Source organism: Accipiter gentilis, chromosome 16 (assembly GCF_929443795.1).
Source record: "Accipiter gentilis chromosome 16, bAccGen1.1, whole genome shotgun sequence".
Taxonomy (NCBI): domain Eukaryota; kingdom Metazoa; phylum Chordata; class Aves; order Accipitriformes; family Accipitridae; genus Astur; species Astur gentilis.
In genome coordinates, this window is record NC_064895.1 from 4,993,502 (window position 1) to 5,018,894 (window position 25,393).

General features: G+C 35.3%; 2 protein-coding genes across 5 annotated transcripts in view; one reads left to right on the forward strand and one right to left on the reverse strand.

Annotated features, from left to right (window-relative positions):
• Positions 1-25,393, reverse strand: part of MCPH1 (microcephalin 1) — a 130,239-nt gene that overhangs the window by 51,099 nt on the left and 53,747 nt on the right. The gene's annotated exons all lie outside the window — the stretch shown is intronic.
• The window catches only part of ANGPT2 (angiopoietin 2), a 43,879-nt gene that overhangs the window by 15,035 nt on the left and 3,451 nt on the right, over positions 1-25,393 (forward strand). The window contains exons 2-7 of one of the 2 annotated variants that reach the window (XM_049819402.1): positions 7,434-7,589; positions 9,702-9,823; positions 11,470-11,702; positions 14,038-14,165; positions 22,238-22,339; positions 22,859-23,025. In XM_049819402.1, the coding sequence (XP_049675359.1) occupies positions 7,434-7,589; positions 9,702-9,823; positions 11,470-11,702; positions 14,038-14,165; positions 22,238-22,339; positions 22,859-23,025 (908 nt within the window). The remainder of the gene's footprint in view (positions 1-7,433; positions 7,590-9,701; positions 9,824-11,469; positions 11,703-14,037; positions 14,166-22,237; positions 22,340-22,858; positions 23,026-25,393) is intronic. The other variant, XM_049819403.1, reaches the window with a different exon arrangement.

A 25,393-nucleotide genomic window follows, 5' to 3' on the forward strand; every position in this document is an offset into this window, starting at 1 on the left:
TATTGCCTACATGAACTGCTGTGATGAAATTGTGAGTGTTTTCTTCTTTTCATAAAGACTACATTACATTTCGCTGTTATCCTGTTGAGTAGAATCCAAAAAGATAGGCTTATCCCAAGAAATCCTTCCTAGTGTGCAGACTTTAATTATACTACAAATAAACAATTCACATATTTAGTATTTTAATTGAAAGCGAAGTCTGTTAAAATAGTGGTTGACAAAACTGTATTTTCTGTCTTTATATACAAAAATGTATTTGTGAATCAGAAATTTAAGGTTTCTGTGGCATATATGGCTGACCTTCTACAATAAGACAGTTGCACATTGGCACAGAGTTTGAAAAAAAATGTTTCAAATTGTGGGCTAAATTCTACTTCAGATGAGTCATCAAGAAACCAGACGCAGCCCCAATCCAAAGAACACCGCCAGTCTGAAACAAGGGCAAGGCAACCAAGAACCAAGCATGACTGGGTTAAAGATAACTCAAGACATCTGGAGTATGAGAAGTAGGAAGGTCTCATCTGTACTCTGAAAAAAATATTCCGAAAAGGAACTGATGAGACTCATCAGCGGTTTTCTTATTTTGCCTTGTCACTAGAACTAAGCAAAATTGATTATGGATGCTTGAGTTAATTTTCCATCTCGCTCACTTTTGTGTATAAACTAAACATCTTAGGAAACAAATTGTCAGGATGATGATCACAGGTATTGGAAGGGCTGATGAAGTTCCTTTGGTTTAAATTCACAAAGATTAATTTTGAATAAAGCATAGGACATTTTTAGTAGGGATGCAAAAACAGAAACTCAGAAAGCTTTTGACAGCTTAATTTATGTCAAACACTGTAGCTTCAATGCATATTTTAAAAATGCCTAGCTGTAAATGTATTTTCTGTTGCTAGGTTTTCTACTGGATCTACTCCACTTTTGGAAATTCAAAACAAAAATTAGAGGAAAAACACTACAGATGTCATTATCCCTGCAAGTTTCTCTGTATCTACATTAGATGACTAAGCATGCAATATGTGTTGTAATACAACCTGTTCAATACTTCCACAAGTTCTTTGGAACTATTTTGTAAATTAATTACTAAGCACAATCAAGGTCTGAATAGAAATAGCATTTTTCATGGAAATCTTATGCATATTCTTTGGTTTTCCCCCTTGAAAATATGAAGAAAGCTAGTTTTAGTTATTCCATATTTATCAGACTGCTGCTGCCAAGAATATGAAGGATCTAAAACTTCAAATTAATGGCAGGAGAACAATCAGTTGTCCCTGCAATCAGAGGAAGATAATGAACCTCATATGCACTGATATCCCTAGGAGAACATTAGGCAGTCTGGATTTAAAACTGTAGCGTATAATTTTAAATCATGTTACTTCTTAAAATGACTTTTCTACACTATCAACAGCCACAGTTATCTTAGTAACAATTCTGACATCTAAGTGCAATCCACAAACTTGACAGGAAATTGTCCCTTGTTTTTCTTTTAGGTTAGTGCCTCCAGGCTTAAGTCAAAAGTCCAACAGCGCATGTGGGAGCTGGTGCAAGGAAGGGTGCAGGAACACATAGGGGCCGTATGGAGACGTATGACCTCTCCATTTGGCCAGCAATCAGCTGTTACATGGAACGAACAATGCCAATGCAGTGGAGCTTCACACAGTATATCACACATAGCAGTTGCTGAGTTTATGGGACTAATGACATTTTTCATGGAGTGAACCTGCTGATCTAAATACAGGGCTATAGAGATATGTCTGCAGATAAACTTTGACCTCTTTGCTCTTTCTCCTAGCAGGTACAGTCTTAGAATGGATGCTTTATTGTAAGAATAAAGATTATCTTCAAATTTCAGTGGACGAGTTGCAAGAAAGCCTAAAACCAGTGCTTTTGGAATTTTCTCAAACTTACAGATGAACTGCCTGAAAGTGGTAAATTGCTTAGTCTAGTAATCCATATTAGAATCAAGTCAAAAAAATCTGGATAGATTCTGATGATCTTAGGGGTGGATACAAAGGATCATGCAGCTCCAGCCATTTATCTACTCCTTCTAGGGGACACAGCACTATGGAGGAACTCACAATTAACATTACTTTTCTTTGAAAATAAATGTTACAGTTGACAGAATCAGATTACAAACATTAAGGAAATCACCAAACTTTATTGGAAAGACTGCTCCGATAACTGACAAATTCTATAAAAATGCAACTAGCAGCCAGTACTATTTGTACCATTTATATGGGGTAGCATTTGGCAAAGAAGGGATGTATGTATTCATACAGCTATAAACGCTGCCAGGAACATGACCGTTTAATTCGTATAGCAGAGAACAAAAGCCAAGACCTCATTTATAACTTTAAATGAAAAAAATGGGAAGTTAAAGTGTCTACACGATGCAGAAGTTACTGATTCTTTGGAAAATTGTTCTGTAATGTGGACACAAACTATATGATAGCAATCAGGAAGGCTCTTCATTCAAATAAGTATTGGCAACCCTTCATAAAGGATTAGTACTATCTCTGCCAATGGTTAGAAACCAAATTTATTTTAACGCATACTCTCTACATGTTGTCTTTTCTTTCTTGCCAATTTAAAGCTTGCTTAAAAAAAGACAATCTTGGCTATAAAAGCAATGTTTTGGAATGTGCTCCAATATGATTGATCTGTCCATGTTCTTTTGGCAACTTAGCTAAAGTACTTTCGTCAAATTTTATGATTTTATATGATTTGAAATAATAAAGCATGACAGCCCCAAATTGATGACCTTAGAGAATTCTGACTAAAAATTCATCACCATAACTATATTACAAACTTTAATTGTGCAATTATTTTTTCAGTTTTCCTAGCTGTTTTTGCAATTTAAGCATACTTTAAGAGACATGCTTTTTCCCATCTGTGCTTTCATTTATATTTACTTTTTTCAAGAATACATGCCAGCCAAAGTCTTTCACAAAAAATAGAATGTTTCATGAAAAAATCCCATGAAGATTCACTGAAATGCTATCAACTAACTATTCCTCCTTTCAAATCTGAATGTATTAATACCTCTTTCCCTCTGCCCTGCAATTTCCTTAAGATAGGATTCATTGATTGACTTACTCCCTCAAAAGCAGAATTTCTGAAAGAAGATGCATCAGTAACAGTCAGCTATTAGGTTTTGACAATTACTTTGTCCAAAATAACCATCATGTAATCAAGGTTAACATATATCAACACAAGTCTTATACACCAGCTACTAATTGAATTAAAGAGATTAAAAATTATCTTCCCATAACTAGCCATGTGGCAAAGGAGAAATCTGGCAAATAATCCTTGCTGCACCTTCCACATCTGAGCAAAATATTGGAGAAGACAAACATGCTGTTCAAACCAAACTGCCAAACTTCCCAACACATGGATGGGGACTGGAGCATTTCATTCCTGTGCCCTTCCCTCTTGTAAAGGACCCAAGCTATTCTCCCCTCTTCAGAAATTCTGAGTGTGCTACTGCTTATAAAGGAAGGAGGCCCCTTGGCAGGAGCTGATGAATAGTACTCGACAAAGAAGTGTGCCACAAAGAACTGCAGTCTTGCAAAATGCCTGCTAATCCTCAGTGTTGTCGATGAAGCTCAGCCTTGGCTGCCTTAACTGGAGCCTGTATTGAGCAAGTTCTTCCACCTCGCTCTCGGGGAAACACAAGGGTCTCCTTTTCCGGGAGCAGGCAATGGGAATATGTTCTGCTCTCGCTAAGGTCAGTGGGAGATGATGGGCATTTTGGATGAAAGTAATTCTTTTATTCATCTTCAAAGAAAGATAAAAGTAAGCACCTGCCACTAAAAAAAAAATATTACAAAATGTAGTTGTAAAAAGTCCTTTCCACAGTTTTGCATTGTGGAAGAGAGAGGGGAATATAAGCAAAGAGAGATGAGTCCATGTCTTGGTTCAGGTCAGGAAAAGAGATTTTATGATGTGTACATGCAGAGAATGCACAGAAGTGGGACAGGATTAGTGAATATGAAGGAAAGAACAGAGAGTTTTATGTAATCATGCTTTGTAGGATTTTTAGGCAAAAAAACCCCACAAGAAGCTCCAAAGCCACTTGATAGGTCAATATCATTCTGATGCTTCATGTTGCTCTAAATAAGCATAAATAAACCAGATCATGAAACTGGCCTTAAATCTTAAAAATGTTTGATGTTCATATTTCATGCTTTCAAGTAAGCACAAATGCTATGTTCCCTAAGTTACTGATTTAATGTTTTAAGTTGAAAAATGGATGTGAAGACAAACCGTTAAACTGGAGTCAAAAGAATACTTCAATGGTTTAGAATACATCACATGAATGAGATATGAAAGAGGTTAGATACTTGCAGATAGGCTTATACTTACACATCTTCAAATAAGATAAATTATGAAAATGCAGAACTGTGTGTCCAAACAGAACTGCTTTCTAAGGTTGCAAGCACAGTAACAAGGGATATAAAAATCTGGCAACCAGAACCACCAGATGCCTCAAATTGTAATCACAGGTTTTGTGTACTGTAATCAGAGCAACCTTACAGCTGGGTGTTTGAACTGGGCAATTGCCTTAGTCTACTGTAAAATGTTTACCTTACCTTTAAGCCCAGAATTAACTCATTTTCTAGTAGCCTGCTTTGGAATAACTCAGTGATAACATTTTCAAAGAAGTCATGCAGTACTGTAATCCTATTTGCAGAGATGACTTTGTTCAGATTCTCATTCTGATCCCTCTCTAGGGAACAAGGAACCAACCTTGAAGAATGAGGTTTAATATCCACAATTATTTTATGAAAAAAACAAAGCTCTTGATCAGTCTTTCTTTGGTCATCTATTTACTGCCTTCTTTCTTTTTTTTTTTTGTGGGCCTTTTTCTAAATTAAAGAAGATGCAATATTTTCAACGCTTTCTCATATGGTAGCTCTGTGATACCTGAGATGTCTCACTTTTCTTTTTTTTTTTCTCTGTATGTCTTTTTTTTTAACCCAATGTCCCTTCTAACGGCAGATGTGCATTAGGTCTGCCAGGCGAGGCCATATCCTCGATCGTTATAAAAGCATTACAATACTTGACTGTGGTACTAAGGCAAATAAAATGAGTTCTGGAGATCTCCCTTAATTTTCTTTTAATAGAGGTGCATTTGAGCAAAGGTCTTTTCCAAGTTGTCTATAGTGATGTCCAGTTCTCCAGCTTCAGTTGCTAAAGTTAATTTGGACTCATATAGATTGTTTAATCCCCAGATTTCTAGCCTTTTCAGAGGGAGACATATTAATTGTCGTTCTTGGTCTTCACGGAGCAGCATCTAACTTTAGTGAAAATTTACTTATTTTTATCTATATAAAAGCCTTCAGAATTTTGCACATCTCCTTGGACTATGGTGCACTAAAAACCATCTTGCACTGCTTTTTGAATTAAATTATCACTATACTCAGACATCTCATAGCTTAATCATCAAGGACCAAAGATGTCTTACCATTACTACACAATTAACAGCCACTGATCTTAGTTCAGCAGAAAAGAAGAAGGTGACCTAAAAGATATCACCAAAGTTTTAAAAAAATTCCAACATGTTTGGTCAAATTAGATATGTCTCTGGGTGGGGAAGTTTTTGAAAATGCGGAATATCCAGAAGCAAAAACGTAACACTTAAGAACTGTGAATAGGGAAAAGCCTTAACTGCTTAGTATGATGGCAATTGAAGACAACCCTGTTAAATTATCATGCCAAAACCCAGTTGATTGCACGCTTACTTTTGGTATTCTAAAAGGTTATTACGCAAAGAGCATCTAAGGGCTGTTTAAAAGCTAGTTTTAAATCCCTGTGGTACACCTGAGAAGTAAGTACACTTATGCAGCAGTATAGGAGGTGTGGGCCAAACCTTGTGCCAGATCTGAAATAGCTGTTGTGCATTGCAGTTCACCAGCTGCAAGGGGAGAATGGAGTGAACAAATACTGCTTTGGAAGTTTGGTCACACCGGACAAAAAGAGTAATGCTTACTTCAAACTGAGAATATACTTCCAGTTTTAGAGGTTTTAACTTAATACACCTCGTTTTCTTCATTTGCCACTTTTAAAAAAACAACTGTGAAGTCAGAAAAGAAATAATCCAGTCCTTGCTCAAGTAGTGTTTAAGGGGGAAACATTCCAAGCTGTTTGATCTGCCAATTGATCCTTAGCTGGTCAGAAGTGGAACAGCTAGATCTCAGCAGTGGTTTGATAGAATATTAAATCATAAGCTGCTTTTTCTTCACTGATATGGAAAATGGCCATACAATAATGTCCAAAGCTCCTCCTCACAACAGGCCATTACTCATATCAGGATAGCATTATCAAAATAATATTTGTTAAAGAATCAAGCTATCAGCCATTTTTCTTAGATTAGGTATTGGTGATGTTTTATAATTTGTGCTAAATGATTCTAGGAATTTGTTATTAGCTAGCATCCTTTTTGGAGGTACAGCATGAAGCCCCAAAATGATTATGGTTCTCTTGCTAGAACAATATTGGAGTGAAGTAGAAGTTTGATTCTAGAAATTTCTAGAACTTTCCTCAGTAAAAAAAAAAAATAAATAAATCACATGACCTGGATTTTTAAGAGTTCAAACATAAGCAATGACTCATGAAAGAAATATGAAATAATTGCAAAGTTATTGAGAAAATGATACTAAAGAAGCATGGAGAAAAATCAGCCTGCTTTTGGTAATCCAGATATGTGGAAAGAAAGACTTCGTGAAAGGTTACTTGAATTTTCTCCTTCCTACTTATTTTCTCCTTGCTTTCCTCGAAAGCAGTGTACTGTTACAAAAAGACTACCAAAAAAACCTTATTCATTTAGACACAGAAATGACTTCAGAATGAAGTATTTAAAACAGTTCTTGCATTCCTAAATACTAAGCATTTAAAGTATTTATAAGTTTTCCTACTGTTTCATGTCTTTATTTGAAATTCTCTCTGATAAAAATGCGCACATAACAGTGTTAAAAGACCTCTTCTCTGACTTCTAGTCACATGATGAAAAATGCTTTTGAAAATATTTAAGTCTAGATACAGGAAGACGACTAAACTCCTAAGCTTTGGTCTTCTAAAAAGTTCCCATTGTTGCCAAAGCTGGTGAAGCTCCTCTGACGGTGACGATGGTGGGAGCACTAAGGCAGAAAAGCTTCCGAGTGCCCGCGAGCATTCTCACTGCCGCGCCTTCCACCTACCTCCTGCAAATCTTCGTTCCTGCCTTTAGAAAAATGGGTGGCCACACACTCCTTGTCATGTTCACCCTTCCTCTCAGAGAGCTTAACATTGGGAAACTTCACATAAATGCATAGCAGACAAGGACAAGGAACAAATTTGCTTAGCAAGGCAGCCAGCAGGCTTACTGTACTTCCCCCCCCTTCCAACATTTAAAGAATGCAACTATCTTCTCTCTTTCCTTTCCCATGTAGCTTGAGAATTACATCCAAGACAGTATGAAGAAAGAAATGGTAGAGATCCAGCAAACTGCAGTGCAGAACCAGACTGCAGTAATGATTGAAATAGGCACAAACTTACTAAATCAAACAGCTGAACAGACCCGCAAATTAACAGATGTTGAAGCACAAGTAAGTAATGAATTTCAACCTAAAAATGCTTCTGCTTCCCAAACACCCACAACTATACATTTAACACAGTTTAGTGTTACACTATTCAGTTCGACGATTAGAAGTCAATCATTACAATCAACAGCTCTGCTCAGCTTAGGGAACCATTAGTATTCGGTGATACAGAGTTCCACTGTTGTCTCTTGAAGATTTCCATTACAGCAGGGGTTGAAGTATGTCTAGCAAGACAATTGTTACATTCATCTTTATAGATAAAGTACTTAAACCTACTATACTATATCCAAACATCACTTGGGTACTAGTATGCTTTTCTACAACCCTCATTGTATATCTCTGTTTATTATTCACCTCTCGCCACCAGATCTTAGCTAAAAGGGAGTTCCTTCAAACTGCCTTTGTTCCATTTACCAAGCTAATTCCTTTTTTTATATTTAAACTTAATTCCTTTTTTTTTTTTTTTAAACTTCTTGTCAAGAAAAATGGGTCTTTTTAATGAATCTTTTCGCAAATACTATAAATTCAGTTCCAGCACAATTATTGTTATTTAACAGAGGGATAAATAAATGAATCAGATATGAATCAAGAAAAAAGGGATTAGGAGGAGGCTACTAGAAAAGTAGATTCACACAGAAGTAAACTTGGCTACTGTACATATTATTTTCTAAATAATTTTAAACAAATTAATGTGTTTATCTTTAATTATTGCTTTAATTGAAAAGCATTAACTACAATAAGACATTATGTGAAATAGAATGCAGATTTTAATATGGTATATGTATGGTATATAATCGATGTACAATGGTACGTATTTGTAGTTTTGCTAACACAGTAGGAAAATTCAGATAATTCCCCAAACAAATAATGAATAAAGCATGCAGCACATAACATTTTATATAATGTAAATAGCATGCAAAACCTAAAATCCTTGTTAGACGTTTTACTATCTGTAGAATTCATCCGATGAATTAAATTATATTTTTTAACCTAAGACAAGCCTTTGTGAACTCTTTGATAAACTGATAGTTCATAGCTCACAGGCGTACTGAATTCAACTTTCTAACTGCATGATTCACGAGCCCAGTATTTTGCCTATGTTGGGGGAATGTATTTACTCATTCACAGTAATGTCTTTATGGAAATTATTCAATTATTTTCTGCTTAGAGGAAGAAAATCATCACTGTAACTTTCCTTCTCTGCTTGAAATTACTGGTGACTGGGTTAAGGGCTTAATTAACAAAATAAGGAAATTAACCAAACAATTGCTCTCTCAAGGACACTTACTTTTGGCAATAGTTTTCAATTACACTTAAGTGTGAAATCATGTCCTGAATGACTGTTTAACATGAAGGACATGAGTAATCAATTCTTCCTGCCAAGGAAAGCCAAATTCTGCTGAATTAAAAAAAGCTGTTCTAAAACAATGAGAAAATATTTCTAGAAAACATGCCTCAAAGTAATGCAACCCAATACAAACCAAAAAGTATCTTCCATGTTTCCTAATATCTGCATTTCTTCATTTAAAGATGCAAATAAATTTAGACAGTAAACAATGCATATAGAAAAGGTAACATGAAAATGCAAGGAATGAATCAACAAAAGTGTGGTTCACCTGATAAACACTTTAAAATATAATTTGGGATTAAGGAAAATAGCTAAGAGGGAACTATCTAATGATTTCAGGACTGGGCCAAGATTTCAACCAGTGAGATACGCAAAGTGCTTACTTTCTACACCAGATTGAGAAAGCAACTCAACTTAAATTATTCTCTGAACAACGATAATAGTTCCAGTAATGAAATAAGAATATCATAACAGAGGGGAAGGTATGACAACAAAACTAAAGTACACAGCAACTCTTATCCATTGATCAGAAATGTAGCAAACTACTGAAATATTCCCAATGGTATATGGTAGTGTAACGACAAAATTAGTGCAACTCTGTCATCGTCTTCATTCTAATTCTATGAGCATTTGTGCCCAAATCAAGTGTTCAAAAATATTCTTTTAATTATAGGCTTAAGTAGACTTTTGCATGATTTCACAACATAAAGAAATTACAATTTATTTAAAAATTATCTTGATTTCCAAATATTTTTATAAATTTTATTTAGGTATTAAACCAGACAACCAGACTTGAACTTCAGCTTTTGGAACACTCTCTTTCAACAAACAAACTAGAAAGACAGATTTCAGATCAGACCAATGAGATAACTAAATTACAAGAAAAAAACAGGTAAGTTTGCTTATCAACCCAATAAAATGCTATTCCCTGAAGTGTCCTTCTGACGGTTTTAGAAACAAATGTACTCAAGTAGGAAAATAAGGCCTTGTACAGCAGCTCCCCACACCCAGCTATGCTCATTACAAAGGTCATATATTATTAAAGGCCTAGAGAATCATGCAGGTTTATTCTTCTTGTGTTCTGTTTATATATAATTCTTCACTCTCTAAAGTTCTCATTTATATGAAGAACTTCAGGTTAGAACTGAAATACTTCTCAGCACTTCCATTGTAGCCAATTTATATTCTTCTTTAGACTTACCCAGATGAAGTTGCGGATTTTGTAACCTGAGTCAAACTAACCCGGTGCAACCACATCTCTGAACTTTTATTTCCATATAGTACACAGCTATCCTAATACACGATTGGGTCATTGCCACAATTTTTTTCTAACCTGGTGAGAAAAGGCAAATACTACACAAATTCAACGTTCCTTACTAGTCAATCTTTTGAAATTCAGACCAATATCCAACTATTACTCCTATCAGTTTCTGTACTCAGCTGTTGTCCAAAGGCTCATACCTTTTTTCCAGTTAGTTTCATTTTCATATCACCAGGGGCTTATTTTACTTTTGGCAATAAATAGTTTACAGAGAAATCTAAAAGCAGCAATAACAGTAAGTTTTCTCCTTCAAAGCCGTGTTTTTCAATGAGAACCATATGTGCAAAGTGCTTTTTATTTTGAAAGAATTAGCTTAAAAACCCAGGAGACGTGTTTTGACATTTTTGTTCACTACTCTACTACATTTATATATGCTCCCTAAAGGTTTTATCTACCAGCTTAATAAAAACAAGCATCCTTATCAAATGGAAAGCAAACTAAATACTGACTTGTAAAATGTCACCTTTTTTTTTTTGTGTGTTGAACTCAGCAGACTTTAGACTACCCTTGTAAAACCCACGTAAACACAAAAGCATTGTTTCTCACCTAACAAAAGACAATCTGACATTGAGCTAATCTGCTTGAAACATAATTATAAGTTTCAGGATTCTTTTTCAATAATGGCAATGGATTTTAGGTGAACTTCTCCCTTCTGGCCACGCACCTTTTAACATCAGCTTTCCCAGAGTCTACATCAGAACAATTACCAATGAAATAATGTTCCAGCCAGTACTCACACCAGCTCCAGAACTGGAGATGGGTAACACATCTTCAAGTAACTATTTGCACGGTTCCCTGTCTTAATGCTGTAACATGTATTTATGTTAAGTATATATTTTATTATAATTTGAATATTATTTGAAGAGTTCATAGGTTCATCTTTGAATAAGTTTCATCTTTTAATAGGGTAAAACCATGAAATCTTTCACTGTATCTTTCCTCTCACAGTGTTGAATTATCAAACACCAAATTGTTACCCTTTATCTACTATAGTCTGTACTGCAGGCTTTTAATGTTGTTTATTGATGTACTACTATAATAAATTAAAGCATATATATCAAACTAAACTCAGCTTTCATTTAGCTTTCTATTGCATGCATGGCATCAGAGAATGAAGTTGAGTACTTATGAAGAAAGAAACTTCTGCAACAGGCTTGATTCTCTTTACTTCAGCTCAAAATTGTTTCTGGGGAGCCTAACTGTAATCTTTTATTTAGCTTTCTAGAAAAAAGAGTTCTTGAGATGGAAGACAAGCACACACTTCAGCTGAAGTCAATAAAAGATGAAAAAGATCAGCTTCAAGTCCTAGTAGCCAGACAGAATTCTATTATAGAAGAACTAGAAAAACAGTTAGTTACAGCTACAGTAAACAACTCAGTTCTGCAAAAACAGCAACATGACCTGATGGAGACTGTTCATAACTTGCTTACTATGATATCTACACCAAACTGTAAGTAAAAGCAGACATGCTTATATCCTTTGAGTGACATTCCCTAATCTGTGTACATTTATTACCTATAAAGTCTTAAAGCCAGTTTCGCCACACTTCTGCTTCTTAAAAAGTATAATTTTTTTTGCCTTAAATTCTGCATCTGAATAAATTAACCTTTTTTTTTTTTTTTGGGGGGGGGGGGAACAACAACAACCACAAGATTTATGTGGTTTCTTTTCAACATCTTGTTCATCTTCTGTGGTTTATATTGGTTTGCCTGCCCACTTCTCCAGCGGTTCAACAAAATACAGAGATGCCAAGTACCATTCATCTCACATGGCATTCATTCATCTGGCAGTATACGCTCCCTTGACCATATATCTCGGTTAGACTGCATGATGTAGGCCTGTAGTTTTTCTTCCTGGCTCACAAAGTTTGCTTCTGCCACCTCTCATTGCTCTGTGCACACAGAGTTGATCAAAGAAAGGACAAATTATAGTGGCTATTAAAGGCAAAGGAATCAGCACTGGCCCAATTTTTAGCACCCAAAGAACAGAAAGCACCAGCCCAGGGCAGCAGGTACTCCCAAAAGTCCTCCACAGTCTTTCACTGAAGCTTTCCTGTTTATCCTAAAAATTCCTCAGCCTGGCAAATTTTATAGGCAATAATCTCACCCCTGAATGCCTGACAGCCCTGCAACAAATCGTAGCCACTGAGCATAGCTTCCAAATTTATGCAGATTCACAGGCTCCATAAAAAACCCACACAAACCATAAACTGAAAGTTATGGCTAAATGGGATTGAAACAAATGAACGAATTCTTTACCTTGAATTTTATGTTTGATATGGAACTTTGACAAATTAAGAAGGTAGAGCTGTTGTATATAAAAAAGTAAAGAATCTGGAATGCTTGCCCGTAAAGTTCCCAGGGTGGAAAATACACAAGAATGTAGAATCTCTGAAAAAAAAGATTTAAAATTAAATACTAGGAAGATTTTAAAATAGCTGTCATTGCAACTTAAAAGACAGTATAGACAGACTATGCTACGTTACTATAAGTTGGATCACAAAAAAGGAAAAGGATGTTCAGAAGTCCTCGCTTTCAGTAGTGCCCTAAATGATATGATGTTTTAGGTTTTTCTAAACAAAGTAAATCCCAAGTTTTTTGTCTTAATAACTGACACTATCCCCTTAAATACCATTACCAAGGCTGTACATGTTCCTACTGATGTTATCTGCTATGCTAGTGCACAAATAAGTAAACAAGTCAAAGTCATGTTGGCTACAACACTGTTAAACCCAGAGTGGAAAAAATAATGAATGTTTGCCAAAAAGACAAAATTAGCAGGGAAAGCTTCTAAGACAGTATACAAACAATAGAGTGTGGAAAAGCAATTAAAACACTGAACGTGTTATTTTTATATTTAAGGCAAAGCATGTAAACAGGTAAATAATGAATAAGCAAGCTAAAAAGAACAAAATAAACAACTGTAATATAAACATGTATTTATATGGCACCTAAAACTTTGTACTAACTGGCTGTGCTTGTTAGATTAAATTAAAAGGGAAAATACACAGAACCAACTCCAAAAGGGTCAAATATGAAATATCAGTTCACAGGCAAAATGCCAGGAAATTCCAACCTCCATAGTTAATAAAGAACTGAACGAAAAGATGAGCCTTAGATTGTTCTGTAAAATAAGAAGCCTTAGCCATATTAAAATGTATTTTTTACACAAATGAATTCCAGAAGCGATGTCTCCTCAGTGGGTTGGCCTGAGCTACCAAGCTTCAGCTTGGTACATACAAAGTTGTTTCTGCTCAGCATAGGGGCAAAAATACTAGCTAAAACTTTGTAAGAGTAGTTATTCCAGTCAGCTGTATTATAAAAGACTTCATAACACTTAACATTAGATTTCACAAGTCCTACGTTAGATTTGACAATATTAGAGTGCTGGCCAAAGGCCATTATTAATGTAATAGGTTGACTAGTTAGATATGTTTGTAATAGTAGTTAATGCATGCCCAGATTGTAATGGATGTAGGAGTCAAGGCAGAATAGAAGCAGAAAGTGTTCAACTGAATGAGATGCTACGTCCTAAGTTGTCTTATTCCACATAGTAGTGTCAGCACTTTTCAACCTATCAAGCAGCCATGCCCATATCAGAATAACGTCTCTAAATAACATAAAGTGACAATACATATAATTAATACCTTGATCTGTCATTTCTTTCAGGACCAGGCATATTTTTCGGAACTGCAAAGCTTTAAGCTGATTACATAATTAATTGCTTCTCATTAACTTTTATTCATCTCCTCTTAACGCCTTCAATTTCTATTGTATTTTTAACAGCAAAGAACAACTTCATAGCTAAAGAGGAACAAATCAGCTTCAAAGACTGCGCTGAAGCTTTCAAATCTGGACTGACAACAAGTGGAATCTACACTTTAACAGTTCCAAACACTGTACAAGAAAAGAAGGTAGTGTGGCTATAAAGTGCTACCTAGGCATACTGTGTGTGAAAAAGTTATTTGATCTGGTTAAATATGCTATTTTAAAGGCTAGTTAAGAGTGAAGTTTATTACTTACCATGGTTTTTTATGAGCGTTTCATCACTTACAGATCTGAGTGTCTCACAGGAAGAAGAAAGTCCTTCAGGTGAAATCTTGGCTCAGTTGAAATAAGTGTTTTGTTTTTCACCTCAGCATGCCAGAATCTCATTCTTTGTTTCCACATAATTAATGCAATTAAAGCAATATAGTACTGTAATTTCTTTATAAAATCTCCAACTCCAACTCCAATTGCTCTGCATGATCAGCAATCTCCTGCCTCCTCTAAGTTCTTAGTTGCTTCATATACCCAAGTCCTTTCAGTTGTCAAAAGGAGGTAAAATCAGGGGCATGGAAGAGTACTCACGGGTGCATAATCATGTAAGCAATCTACTACTACTGGACTCAAGTATGGGTTCCAGTTCTTTGTTATGCAGAGTTTTAAGGGCGTTTGTGTAACAATTAGATTAGCAATTAGATCAGCACAACTAACACTGGGTAACAGAGATGACTTTCTAGGAAAATACTGCTCTGATTTAAATAAAAGGTGAGAGTTTGCAGTGGTTTCACTAGATCAGTTTAAATTCCTCTATGGACTTTTTTTCCCCCCTGTGTGTTTAACTGAAATGAACTTCAACGTCAACTTAAGTTAAAGCAATACATCATACCTCTATAGAAGAGACCTTCAGCTAAAAATGGCACTCAGCGGATGAAACACTGGATGCCTGACAGATGCTCTGTCTACTGCAGTAAATAAAATGATAAAGCTTCAGATAGTATAATTCAGTTGAAACAATCAAGAAAATCTGAAAGGGAGAAAAGTCCCAGGCAGACTGTGAGGATAAAGAACCAAAAACTGCACTGAGCATTCTGAGGAGTGGGGCTCAAATGATGAATGTTTGTTTCCAACTTTTCAGACACAGCAGGCTGAGGAGGCTAAGGGACATATGTACATAGCAAAAATGCTTAATATATTTCTTAGACAAACATTAAACAATTTTCTAATGTTGTTATTTAATTATTTCATATTGTAGACACTTCCTTAGAAAAAATGAAGTATTTTATGGAATTCCTAAGGCTTTAGTTTATTGTATCAGAAATACTTGGGGAAAAAACCCTAACAAAATGTACAAAAGCAGAGAAAAATGAGGCCCCGTGTGGCAAAGCAATTGGTAAAACTCTGACAGAGAAAGCAAGTCTTGATAGTGAAGGTTTAGAAATTAAGTTCACCAGTGACTAGTCTTTGAAGTGCCAGAACTTCATCTAGCCCAAGCTAGACTTAGTGATCTTTACTGTTACAAAGCTCTCAACTAAAGGTAACAAGCAATTTGTTTGGTAAGTTCCATAAAATACAATACAGAAACCCTGCAATTTTTTCAGATGATATCTAGAGAAATGATGATATCTGCAGTCTGTTTCTCTTGAGAAATACAAAAAGAAAAGAGGCTGATTTTCCTTTGGAATACTCTAGTCTATAGTCAATACATCTGTTTCACAAGAAGATTAGTTATATAAGATGCAATAAAGTGCTTTATTACACATGAAGCAGAATGGTATTTAAATAGCATAGATAGATATCTACAATCACAATTTTAAATGCTAAAGGAGATGCAAGCTACTGCAGCTCTAAAGTAATAGGTTGCAGCAGTCTTTGTTGGACGTCTCAGGAACGGTTACATTCCTTGAATGTCTTAATATTACTTGTTACAAGCTTCTACCTTTGGTTTTAGTTTTACTGTCAAATATAATATACAGAGCATACATATTTTCTAAAAGCAGACACAAGTGCGTGCTATATTACAGAATGAAAATTTCTGTCAAACTTTAGCACTGTATTTTCAAAGCCATAAACGTTTAGGCAATTTATATGATCTGAGTAGCCAGAGTAACACACATTTCTATGAAACTAAAGCCTACCAAAATATTCTATCACTGAAACAAAAGTACAGTCACAAATTTCCTAGACTATAAAATATAAAATGCTTTACATTTGAACACGGAGGCTTAAAACACTTAACAAAAATACCCATTCTGGTAATTGACTAGGTTAAAAAAAAGTAGTTAAAATGTAATTATGTTAATAATATTAAAGAATTTCAATCTTAGTCTGCCTACTTCAGATAGAATGAAAAAGACACTTAAAAAGACAGTGAAGGTTTTACTTACTATATGGCATGAAAAATAAAGAGACTAAAAAGTTTTAATCTGATGCAGATTTTTTATACAAATACAAATACATAAGAGGAGTTGTCAGGGGAAGTGAAGGTTTAGGGATAATCAACACCTTACAACGTTTTCAGCTGTTTATGAAGTGGATGGCCACACAGACCAGGAAACAGAATGACCTTTTTTATTTGCCAAAAGTGCTGTGCTGCTGTTTATGTTTTTGTCTTTTCCTGTTGTAACACCTTCTGACCTCCCAACAGGCTTATAAACAACTTCTGTGTAATCTGTAACTGATCCCACTTTACTAATTTGTCTCCCATCATAATCCAAAACTAAAGAATTACATACGAGAGCTGAGAGGAAAACAATTATTTCATTCCATTAATATTTTCAAGCTTTCAAGCTTTCCTGTTCTGCACCAGGACAAAAACTAAGTCCTTTTAAAAACACTGAGGAAAAACAGCAAAAGACTGCTGACACAAGGAAAAATGGCAGAGGCAAACCCATGACAAGTCGACAGCTTCATGTTTACAGCAGTCACCTGAACCAATTAACCTCTCCTGGTCTTAGCCAGGCAGAATAGTTGAGTCTGGATGACGCTAATATATTAGCTCAGCCGTTAACCACAACTATTGCCAATGAATCACCCCGAATCTTAGAACAGTGGCTGAAGCAGTGGCTAAGCTCTTCCCCATTTTCACCCCTGTTGAGCTGAATTTTTGTCCCAGAACCGACACACATTCCAAGCCAAGGCCTTTTTAACCAAAACTTTCTTGCAGAAAGCGATTTGGGCAAATTTGAATTTACCAACAAAATGGTTTTGCATAACTTTCCTAAAAAGTGATCACCCAGACAACTAGCTAGTCATTTCAAAAGCAGCCCATGCCACGGAGCTTACGTTTAAAATACACCTACACAAATTGTTTCCAACCCCAAACATTAAAAAGGAGCATACCCATAGCTTCTCCAATACAGTACAAGGTCAGATTTTTTTTTGGTGAATTTTACATTGTCTGTCTTTTTCAGACAATGTCTTTTCTTTTGGCATTAGGTTAAATTACATTATAAACCACACCTGTAGTTATTTTTTCCAGAAAAAGGAAATTAAGACCGCAGTTCTTATCTAGTCACATCTCTAGGGCTAGAGGTAGCAGAATAGAAAATAATTGAGCATCATGACTCAAAAGTGTTCAGACGACAGCCAAAAGTGATGCAAAGGGACATTGCACTGATGTGGCAACCGCACTTGCTTTGGTGTATGAACTGTAGTGGATCTTCATTCAGAAAGTAGGTCTGAAAACACTTATGCCCCAAATATCCTAATATACAAGAAAAAAGAAGAAAAATTACTTGCTCTGAAAGTCAACTTCCTAGACAGTGAAGACGTCAAATTGACTGCTCACAGCTTACATGCCTATCATCTTCGGAAAGGGGGCTACTGCTGGTTGCACGTACATTACAGCATTTTCAAAACTACAGCACTGATCTTTAGCTGAAGGTGAAAAACATAAACAGCTGACCTTGGCTCTCACAGTGCTACAGCTGCTAGAACTGTAAGTACTGAAGCAGTTCACAAGATGAATCAAATATTCCCCCTGCCAATTTGTGGTAATTTAAGAGGCTAATCTCTTTATTCTTTTTGGCATCTGTTTGAAGACTCCTGCTGCCTGCCTAATCTTGGTATCTATTTTTATTAGTTTTATGAAACGTTACATTTCTTCCTTTTGAATATAAAACCTAGGCCAGGCTGAAAGGTCAGAAGAGTTCTGTTCTAGTAATGAGTGTTAGAGAAGGCCTTACATGCATATCATTTCACTGGAGAATGATGATTTTTTTTTAAAAAAAAGAAGTTATAGTCCAAATAAATGCTTCCTCTCCCCTCATCTTTCACATACATCATAAAGAAATTGTTCCCTCTGCAGACTGACACAGCAATTTATTGTGTTTATTTTAAACTAAGCAAATCTTTTCCTTAATCTTCATTTTACTGAATAACCCATCTCCCTCCTTAAAATTACTTATAAATATACATCATTCACTTAAGTATTTTTAGTAAAGAGTAATAAAAATAGATCAACTTATTTCATTAATTTTCTTTCTGTAATCTTTACTGCCATTTTTCTTCATTGACTTTATTTTTTCCCAAATGAAAAATCAAGTGTGTATGTAAATTTGAAGTTCCTGGTTTTACAGTAAGTAGTCAGAGAATTGATTTCTAGGGAAATGATCTGGAAAGCAAAGGAATGATTTCATAAGCAAAGCTGCATGTGTGAGGGCTTGAAAGATGGGTTCTGAATTGCCAGTCAAGCCTGAAAGGAAAACGTTTTGCTGTATGATGCTTACCTAATAGGTGATAAAAAGAATTTTCACGTTTTAGCTAGTTCAGGGGAGCAAGTGTGCAACCACGAAGTACAGCAGTTATAAACCATACACTGAAATCTCAAACAGCAATAATCTTCTCATCTGTTAAAACAGTTACTATGACACTAGAAGGAGATGATGTAACCAGTATATTCTCTTTGCCTGTGCCACACTTTCCACCCAAGAAAGAAGAGAATTTCCCTTCCTAAGGCCATAAAAGTGGCATCTTTTAGAAGTACTTACAGATGGCTGACATGAAATTTTTTGGTGTGGAAAAATTATACTCCCAAATTCACATAAACTTTTTAAAATCATTACTGGTAAGAAAAATCTACGTGAGATTTTTATGGACTTCTTCAATTTCTTATTATGTGTTTCAGTTCCTACTAAATTGCTTCTCCCTTTGGGAACAAATTTGCAGTACCCCAGCATTTATCCCAAAGAGTCTATAGTGTCTATAAAAGCTAGTTGTCTTACCATTCACATACAAAATGGATACTGGCTGTAACAGGAATATTTTATGTAAGACATTCACAGTCATTCTCTGTTTGAGAATATTTTAATCTCATTAGAACTAATTAAAGTGCTATTTTAAAGCATTTATATCTTCAAAGTAATAGTTCCAGCTGAATTGATATTTAGATGATAGGCATCAAGGAAATTGCACGTAACATTCAAAACCATCAACTAACGTCTACAATAGCAACATCAGACCGGACCAGTGGCCCATGTAAATTAATACCTGGCCTCCCTCTGTAAGTGGTTAAAAACTACGTGTTTTAGAGAAGGGTGAAACAGTTCTATTCTCAGTCTGGCTGCTTATACTGTCCTTTCAGGGGGTGAAGCTTCAGAGTCAACAACTTTCTCTACAGCCAATGATATTTGACCACTGTTAAATCAGCATTTTAACTTGTAGCGATGCTTAATAAAAAGTATCTGCATCTGCTTTAGCCCATCCCTAGTACCCCTCTTCATAGCCTCCTGTGGAAATTAATTTTCTCATAGGCATTACACATCACATGAATTAGCTTTCTAGAGCAGATTGATCATCTTTTACAATACCTTATCTTCAACCTTTCCTTTTCAAGGCAATTTTTATTTTTACTAAATTTAATTTATATACTATTACCAAATCTTTATCAGTCATTAAATACAGAGGTTAGTAAAATCAAACAAAAAACAGGCTATGAGGTGCAAGGAATTGCATACATCAGTACAAATTAAAGTTGCTTTCAATTAAATTCCATTCACATGACATACTTTAACAAGTAATCCCTAATCCAACTCTTTTCTTTATTTTTTTTATCTTTCCTAAAAATCTCCAGTTGAACATCTCAGGATTCTCTGATGTTGAACAGAGAGTCTAGATACAACCTCAAAATACAGTATCTGCTTCAGATTTCCAATGTGTTGCAGAACACTAACATATTTATTATTTGCAGCTCTAAGGGCTTTCTTTCCTTTCAAAAGTCTTTAAACAGTATATATGCCACTGCTTGCACTGTAAATACCCTGTTTGATGCATGTAAATATGTGTGTGTATAACATATGTACCATACACATACACATACATGCAAACCCTAAAAGAGGCAGCTATATTGAAAACTTAGTAAGGAGCATGCTTTTCTTCCTAAGAAGATGCACAAAACACTGCCACAGGACAGAAGGAAACTCTGGCTTCTCTGAAGTCCCACATTTTTAGTGAATTTCTAGGATTGAATTTCAAAGAACTAAAAATTGCTATCTGCTAACACTGCTGAGACAGTCTCCCGTAGAAGAGGATGACAAAGACATACAGGTTCAGTGTCTTTCAGTCATGATTTGGGGCATTTATAGGCATATTGTGACAAGCAGCAGTAGTAAGTTAGGTAAGAAGGAATATCACTGAGATTTTTTTTTTAAACAAAGAAGGAAACATCAAAATTCATAACGAAACACTCCAGTCTAGGTGGGTTTTTTTTAATTAATCTGCACAGATGAAATATCCTATCAAAGTGTAAGAAGCCAAATCTTGGCCTCACTACTGTATGGGAAGATGCAACTTCACTTAATTGATAGAAGATCTAGAATACAGGTCAGAAGTTAACATAGTTTAATCCTCAAACTATAATTCGAAAACATTTCAAAGATGTGAAATAATTCTGAAGAGGATATAGAACTTCAGTATCTTGGCAGAAAGTGGTAAAAAAAATAGATATTAAACTTCCAAATGAGAGACCTTAAAGCATTAACTGTGAACTCTCCAGACAGGAATACTTGTACAAGAAATTTAAGATTTTTCTTAAAATTAGTATCAGTACTAACATGCAATTTAAACAGATACTGATTTCAGTTTGACTTTCATTATACTATTTCACACCAGCTTAACTCCACGGACTTCACACATCTACTTTTAAATTCTGCTAGTTACAGAAAAGCAGAATTAGAAGCAACAATTTAAAATCCTTTCTCAAGAAAAATGGTCCTAAGTATTCACAAGATTTTCTTGTTACTTTATTACCTATTTCTCCCAAACATCGCTCCAAAATTCCCTCTAAATTTTCCAAAGTTTTTTTTTCCATCAGTATCTCCCCAGTGTATTGGCACCTTCAGTAATACCTTTTATCTCTGCCACTACAGTGAACATACACCAGAATTCTATTTAAATCAGTCACTTTCTACTTTAATGTAGGAGGAGACTGACTGAACAAGTCACCTATAAACTTGAATTTTACTGTGCCAGGGGTGCCTTTATTGGGTATTCTAAAACTCTGTTCAGTGAACTGCCTATTACGTGTTAATCCTTTCGAATGTTTAGCAATAACTTGGTAAAATCAAAGACGATTTATGAATATTTGGAAACATCTGATAGTTGTTACTTTTTTGTTCTAGAATATAAGAGATTCATCGCAGTTTGTATAATAACATGTCTTCAAGATTTAACTTTCAGATAGTAATTAATTGTTCTACACTTAGATTTAACTTTGGGGTCAGAACATCTGCAAAAGCAGTGAACAATAACAGTGGAAATAAAAACATATTTCAGTTTGCTCAGTGCCTGAATTTAACAGTATGTATACTCTGGCAAGCCATGGGAAATTAGAATGGGTTTCTCACAAAAAGGATTGAGAAGTGAAAACAACTTTTAGGAGAAATATTTCATCAGGAAACTCACAAAAATATCAGTGCTACAGGGAAGTATAGAATCAGAATCTACCTTCATTTTTTTCTCCCTTTAACACCAGCTATCAGCTATTTTCAAGGTGTCATTTGTGTTCTGTTAAGCCTGATATCCACTGAGGAATCACATTTATTTGTGGACAACCACAATGGATTTGTATGAAAGCTATGAAAACCAGCATTTTTACCTTAATGCACATTTTGAATTTTTACACTTTAAAACTTGCCACTATATCGAATTATGCAAAGTACATGCTTTGTATTTTTGTTTTCCCATGACTGCATGGACTTACGCTGTTACACGCTTCCTCTGGTAGGCCTACTGTGACATGGAAACTGGTGGAGGAGGTTGGACAGTTATTCAGAGACGTGAAGATGGCAGTGTGGACTTCCACCGGACATGGAGAGAGTACAAGATGGTAACCGATGTTTTCTGAAACCTTAATATTAGTTATTATTATCTGAAATCTCATATGATAAAGTTACACTGATAGCATCCTTAGAATGTAAGCAGGTTTAAAAAGTTGTCTTTGTCCTTAGACGTTCATTTAGAAAATGTCACAGCAGTACAAGTTGTTTGCCTAAGCAGACTTGCAAGTGTGATGTTTGTTTTTAAAGAGAAACCTCACTTTCCTTTAATCAACTGTTCCCTGATATGTACACATTTTTTGAGTTATTTATATTTGTGTTTCTAGTGGCAACAGTAGAAACTGCTCCAAATCTACTAAGTAATATTGATTCACGATTTCAAATTCCTGAGTTTGTCTTTGCTGAAATTAACTTTTTGAAATATCACAGATCTATAACCCTCACAGACACAGTAAAATTCTTAGTTGACAGGATGAAAACTATTAAACCTAAAAACTGATAAAGCAATCATTTCAAACTCAGAAAAAAACCCAAAACAAAGCTATTTAAATATACAACTTGAATTACAGGGATTTGGTGATCCTGCTGGGGAGTACTGGCTGGGAAATGAGTTTGTTTCTCAACTGACTAATCAGAAGCGTTACGTTCTTAAGATACAACTGAAAGACTGGGAAGGAAATGAGGCATATTCATTGTATGACCACTTCTCTCTAGCAAGTGAAGAACTAAAATACAGGTAAGCAGAAAAATCAGATCTGAATAAAAAAGATCTGATAATAATCAGTCTAGACTGTGTAGATTCATGACCTTATTTCATAAAAATTATGACTGTTTTTCAGTTCACTCAGAAAATAGTATTTCCTCCATTTTTCACCTCTTGCCTAAAACAATAATTTTTTTCCCAATGGAGAGAATGTGTATTTTACTAGTGCACACTGGGTGAGTGTAACACACAAGATACACAAAGATGAAGAGATGGTATGGTATAAGATAGGATATATGTGCCAATATAGCGGATGTCGGCGCACAGTCTTCAGGGCAATAGGGACCTCTCTGCAGTTGCTATCAAATCCCGATTTCCCACAATAAATACATTTCTGGAAAGTGGATGACTAAGATGAATAATACTGCGAGGAGATTCTCCACTCAAGCCAGTGGCTAGTAGGAGCTGGGTCTGTTGTCACAAAGAGTACACTGAGGCAATGCTACCTTCTTCTGTGACCCACTGACTTGGACTCTCAAAGAATAACTCTCCTACCTGTGAAAATAAAGCTAATAGCAAATGTCCAGTCTCACCCCCCAACAAACATGTCAATTTGAACACCAGAATTTAATGGACCTATTACTTAAGCTCCCATCATTCCGTAAAATGTAAAGCTTCACAATTTCTGCTTACATATTTGGTTAAAATAGGAAATAATACACATTTTAAATAAATATTTTGTATATAAATAAATATTATCATAGCATTATACATTTTAAATAGTATCATAGTATTATACATTTTGATAGTATCAGCCACAGCTGAAATATATGGGGAGTTCATACTTCATTCTCCAGGCTCTCTGTAAATTCAGTAGGTATCGTTCAATTGGTTATAGAAGAAACTAGAGTCTCTACAGTATAACAGATGCTTTCCTACTACATGCTCCATGAAACGTTTCTTCATAAGAATCTTACAGATTCAGGAATCTTTAGGTGACTGGATGGAAAAATTGTCTAAATTAAAATGAATTCCTCTAAGATTTCTGGCAACTATTTGTTGTAAACAAAGTCAGTCTGACACCTGAGAGAACTGATGCTGTTATTTCAACTCAAATCTTATATGCAAAGCAATCCAAAACTATCAGCATCTCCCCTCCTCACCCCCGGCCCCAAATGTTAGATCTTAATGCCTTTGTAGTATACAGTTGTCTCAATTCCAAAGCAAATATTTTTTCATCTGGAAACAGTCAGAATCTACAGCAGAGATTTTTTTTTAAAGTAATGCTTTAAAATACTTATAAAGGCAACCTTTGCAAAATGGGTCATTACCCTTGTCCATTTACAATATTAAAAAATAATTACTGAAAACTAAGATGGTTGTCTGTAAATAGATACTTTATTTTAATATGCAACCAAACATGGAATGCATCATAAAAAGCAATGGTTTAAAGTATATTTAACATTATGAAGAGAATAAACCTAAGAAAGTATTCAATTAAGAGCATCTTCCATTACATTAAAAACATTAATACATTCTGAATGCTGGAAAGATTATGAGTTGAGCCATAAAACTGAAATTTCACAGATTCATAGAAAAATTGAGATCAGAATGCACTTAGTTTGAGTCAAACTTCCTGATCTCAAAGCTGTAAGGTCAGACCAGGCTGCTGAGGGCTTCATCCACTTGGGTCTTGATGACCTCCAAAGGTGGAGATTGCGCAACCTATTCCACTGCTTGTCTGTCCTCATGGTGAAAAATATTTTCCTGATATCCAGTCAGAGCCTCTCGTTTCAATTTACATCCACTGCCTCTTATCTTCTGTTACACTAAGCTGTACTTTTAAAAATGGAATAATAATAATAAATGAATAATACTCTGCTTAGATTAGACTTCAGATGGTATTTGAAAATCAAGCCTAGGCTCGTACATTATACTTGGAACCTTTAATACCATTTATGTTAGAAATTGGCTTAGAGAATTTTGAACTCAGCTTAAGAAAAAACAGAATATTTAACTTGGAGATTTTTGAGAAAAATCTGTAATGAGCTGATCTTTTGAAACCTAAATGAAAAAAAATTCATTCATTCTTAATATTTTCAAATAGGGAATACAAAATGGCTTAAAATAATCTGTTAAACTACCAAAGACAACTTCTGTCATAAGCAGAGAATTACATGCAAGATGAAGACTGATCCAGGGACAAGTTAATTCTCCTCACAGAGTCAGATCTCCTCCTTAAGCAAATAGAATACCTCTGAGAAGGACGAGCTATTTGATACAGAAATGCAATCACCAAAGAGATAACTGTGGGAGCAGAGGGTTCAAGTCCTTCCAATTCAAGGTAACACAGTAACAGCTGTGTAATCGCCTCCCTAGTTCGGTGCTCTGTGTCTCTCCC